The sequence below is a fragment of the Camellia sinensis genome, chromosome 12 (genome assembly GCF_055761805.1).
Source record: "Camellia sinensis isolate YWXY chromosome 12, ASM5576180v1, whole genome shotgun sequence".
NCBI classification, from domain to species: Eukaryota; Viridiplantae; Streptophyta; class Magnoliopsida; order Ericales; family Theaceae; genus Camellia; species Camellia sinensis.
In genome coordinates, this window is record NC_138972.1 from 44528108 (window position 1) to 44532591 (window position 4484).

At 44.3% G+C, this 4484-nt stretch overlaps 1 protein-coding gene across 1 annotated transcript; it reads right to left on the reverse strand.

The window, feature by feature from the left end:
* Positions 1–3315: 3315 nt before the first annotated feature.
* On the reverse strand, positions 3316–4160 carry LOC145803531 (uncharacterized). Its single transcript, XM_082896828.1, has 2 exons — positions 3863–4160; positions 3316–3710 (listed from the first exon to the last, which is right to left on the reverse strand). Exons 1-2 carry the CDS (start codon positions 4158–4160, stop codon positions 3316–3318), a joined length of 693 nt encoding a protein of 230 aa, XP_082752954.1.
* Between the last annotated feature and the right edge of the window lie 324 nt (positions 4161–4484).

Below are 4484 nucleotides of genomic sequence, written 5' to 3' on the forward strand. Positions count from 1 at the left end.
CTTGGAACAGAGTTTAAGCATGCTAAAACAATGCCAAAAACATGCTGGAGTGGAGCTGAAACATGCTAGAATTATAGGCTAAGACATGAAGCATGTTAGGCTAGCAAGTAGGATTTCACTACAAGTGTATGAAGCATGCAAGAGGTGACCAAACCAGCCAAAAACAGAGCTATAACATGTTAAAACAAGGCCTAAAACATGCTAAGATAGGGCCCCAAAAGGGTAGAAAAACATGCCAAAGAGTTGAGCCATCAACACATGCAAACAAAGTACAAATGGGGGAGACCACCCCCACTTATTTTGGGTCTCAAAACCCACTTTCCTCCACTGAAATTTCTCTGGAATTCAGTGGTTAAAAGGGAAAACAAAGGATGTTTGAAAGGCTTTAAAAGGGAGCACAAAGCAAAGCAAAATAAGACACAAAAGGGGGTAGACCACCCTAACTCAAACAAAACCTCAAACAACCATCTTAAACACTTAAAAACAAAGATTTTTGTAGTTGAGAGTAAGGCCTAAAAGAGCATGCAAGGATGGCCAAACAAGAAACTAAAATAAAGCTTTAAAGAGGATATAGGTCTCACCCTTGAAACGCAGCAATAACAGCAAGTTCTTCAAACCAAAACCAACTTTTGAGCCCCAAATATGACCTTCAAAAACCTCAACTCAATGATGGTAATGTTTGATCAAGAGCCCATTTGCAAATATACCAAGAATTCCCACTTTTAAGCCCTTTCAAGCACAAATATATATATATATATATATAGAGAGAGAGAGAGAGAATTCTAGAGAAAGAGTAGATATTTTTGCTCTAAAAAATCTGACCTCCCAAATAGGGGGAGGGAGCTCCCCTTATATAGGCAATGCAAGCCAAAAGGCTTGCTCAATCCCTCCATACACGTGTATGGATGATGAGTTCAGTGAGCCACAGCTGGCTCAAAAGATCTGGAAATATCAGAAAAATGAGAAAATTGGCTGCCAGCCAGTTAAGTGGCCCGCCGGCCACTCCAACTAGCTGGCAAGGAGAAAAAGTGGCTTGCAATTGCCAAAAGTGGCCGGCAAGGCCCCACTCTCCTTCAGCCAAGAGGCACCAAGGTTTGGCCTAAAAAACAAGGCCAAAACACAAAGGGTTTAGAGGCTCAAAGACAAGGTTATCGGCCGAGACCTTCGGGCACTCAAAACTAGCACAAACATGCGCAATCATCGAGTGCACAAACGATGACGTCAAAGTCTTAAGGTCGGTCAAAAATGGGGTGTCTACACTTGTGAGCAAGTTTTCTGCCCCTAGTGTGGCTTCCACATGCCCCCTCATGGATCTCGTACAGAAAGTCCTTTACCTGGCATGGGTGCACGCATCGCAGAAGTGGTCCAGTGAAGGATCTTCTGTACAGATGGCCTTCTGTTGACAGGCAAAACCTGGTTGACTTCAATCTGATCTTATGTGCTTCCTTTCTATTTGCTGCCAGCCTGCCATCTCTAAGGAACAAAACTACGGCATCCATCCAGCTTGGACCCATCTCTACGCACATTGCTTCATACTCTATTATTAGGGGCTCTATACTAGGGCCTGATAGGTAAACCACTATTATTGTCCTTGCCTTACCCAACTTCATTGCGCTGGCGAGGTTAGCCAGTGCGTCGACATGGCTGTTATCATCTCGGCTAACCTACTGCAGATGGCAGCTTTGGAAGCATGTTAACAACTTGACAACCTCGTTGGCATAGGCTATCATCCTCTCATCCTGGGCTGTGTACTCACCCGTCGCTTGATTTAAAATAAGCTGGAAGTCACAGAAGAGTACCACCTCGTCAACTTCCACAGTTGCTACCAATTTCAGTCCAACAATGAGTGCCTTGTACTCTGCGTCATTATTTGAGGCCTTGAACCCAAAACAGTTGGACTGTTCTGTCATTTGCCCATCTGGCGACACCAAAACCACTCATGCCCCTATTCCTTGTCAGTTTGAGCTGTCATTGACAAAGAGGCGGGAGGAGTTACTGATATAAATATCGCAGGATTTTATCCTTTCTTCCGTCTTTTTTTTTGTTCTGCTGGCATGGTTTCCATAGCCCAAGTTGGTTTTCCTCTTCATTTCCTAGATATCCTAGGCCGCGATTCACCGGTGCCCGCCTTGGGATCACGCCAAGAGAGAATTTTGCCACAAAGTCAGCCAAAACTTGGCCCTTGATTATTGTTCTCAGTCTAAATTCTAAGTCATGCTAACCTATAACTACTGCTTATCAAGCTATTATGCCTGTCAGGTCTCTATGCTATAACAAGGACTTTAGTGGATGCTTGGTTAGTACCACAATCATGTGGGCTTGAAAGTAGTGGTTCAACTTTTTCGAGGCCATTACCAGAGCCAATGTTAACTTCTCCAGAGGTAGGTACCGGGTTTCTGCATTTGTCAGGGTCTTGCTTACATAGTACACTGCATTTTTCTCACATTCTTCTTCTCGAATGACCATGGTACTCACGGCGTGGTCCAAAACTTCCAGGTACAAGACCAATTCTTCTCCTAGTACTGGGTTCGGCAACACTGGTGGGGTTGTTAGGTATTTCTTCAAGTCGGCTAGGGCGACTTTGCATACTTTTATCCACAGAAAGTCTGTGGCCTTCTTCAATAAGCCAAAATACTATTTGCATTTATCTGAACTTTGGTTGATGAACCTGTTTAGGGCTGCTACCCTTCTGGTTAAAATCCGGACTTGTTTGGCTGTTATCGGGCTCTTCAAGTCAAGGATAGCCTTAATCTGATCTAGGCTCGCTTCAATACCCCTCCTAGTAACCAAGTACCCTAGGAACTTATCAGATCCAACTCTAAATACGCACTTCGAGGCATTGAGGAGAAGTTGATATGTTCTTAATATGCCAAAGACCTCCTTCAGGTTAGCCAGATGGTTCCCAAGTTCCTTAGTTTTAACAACCATATCATCTATGTTGACCTACACTATCCTTCCAATCAGATGTTTGAACATCTTGGTGACCAGTCTTTGGTATGTCGCTCCTGCATTCTTCAACCCAAAAGACATTACTCTATAGCAACAGAGTCCTTTAGGGGTAATGAATGCAGTCTTTTCTTCGTCTAGAGCATACATTGCTATCCGGTGATAACCTATGTATGCATCCAGAAAACTCATCCTCTCATGCCCCGATATGGCATCTAATAGCTGATTAATCTTGAGCAATGGGAAACTGTCCTTGGGGCAAGCCTTATTCAAGCTTGTGAAGTCTACGCAGACCCTCCACTTGCCACGCTTCTTCTTCACCACCACTATATTGGATAACCTGGTAGAATAATTCACTTCTCTGATGGCCTATGCCTCTAGTAGCTTGTCTACTTCTTCCTCAACTGCCTGCACATGTATTAATGTCAACCTCCTTGCTTTCTGGATGACTGCTTTAGCCGACCTGTCCACATTAAGTCTGTGACAAATAACCTCAGGGCTGATCCCCAGCATCTTATAAGGTGTCCAGGCAAACACCTCTATGTTTTCTCTCAAGAAAGTCTCTAGTTCTCTTTCTTCTTCCTTGGCTAAGCCAGAGCCAATGAGGAAGAATCGTTCATCATCACCTTCTTGCACCAGAACCTTTTTCAAAGGTTCTTCGCTCTTCTCAGCAGGCTCTTTGCCAACATCATCCAAGACCGCGTGGTCTTCGCTTTCAATCTCTGCACTTTCTGCCTCCCTTACATTATAGATGTACTTCATTACTGCCATGGAGCAACTTTTTTCCTGTACTTGGTCTCCTCATACCTCTTCAATCCCTTGTTTTGTTGGGAATCGCAACAGTTGGTGCAACGTTGAGGGAACAAACCTCATTGCATACAACCAACCAAAATGATATTGTATAAGGAGGGAGTACCGATCACAGTAAATTCTGTTATTACCTTCTTGCTCCCTGTCTGCACCTCTAGATTCGTGGCTCCGAGAGGCCATGTCAGCGTCCCATTGAATCCAACCATTGGGCTTTCAAATTGCTCTAAATCATCTGGGTGAAGACCAAGCTCCTTGTAACATCTGACATACATGATGTCACAAGAGCTGTCCTGATCAATCAGTATGTGTCTTACCTGGCAATCTCCAATCTTCAAAGTTACCACCAGGGCATCATTATACGGATATTGCACCATATCCAAGTCTACCTCAGTAAAAGAAATCATCGGTCCTTAATATTCATTTGTTTTGGACTTCTTCTACTGGACCTAATATACATGTAGCAGGTGCCTTACTCTTTAGGTCTCCCCTTGAACTTCATTCTCATTGACCTTCGAGTGAATCACATTGATTACTCGAGGTCCATCCACCTACTGTGGTGGAGGTGGTGGAGGTGGTGCTACTGGTGCTGCTGGTGCCTGGGGCAACCTCGCGTGCTCTTCCCTTATCTTCGCCTCATCTACTTGGTCTCGTAGGTGTCCCTATCTGACCAGATCCTCCAAGTGTGACTTTAGAGCCTTGCATCCCTGAGTCATGTGTCCATCCTCATT

Coding starts and splice junctions, on each gene's coding strand:
- LOC145803531 (XM_082896828.1), bottom strand. CDS start 4,160: ATGATTTCTTTTACTGAGGTAGACTTGGATATGGTGCAATATCCGTAT. Junction 3,711..3,862: donor AACAGAATTTACTGTGATCG/GTACTCCCTCCT, acceptor GCTCCATGGCAG/TAATGAAGTACATCTATAAT.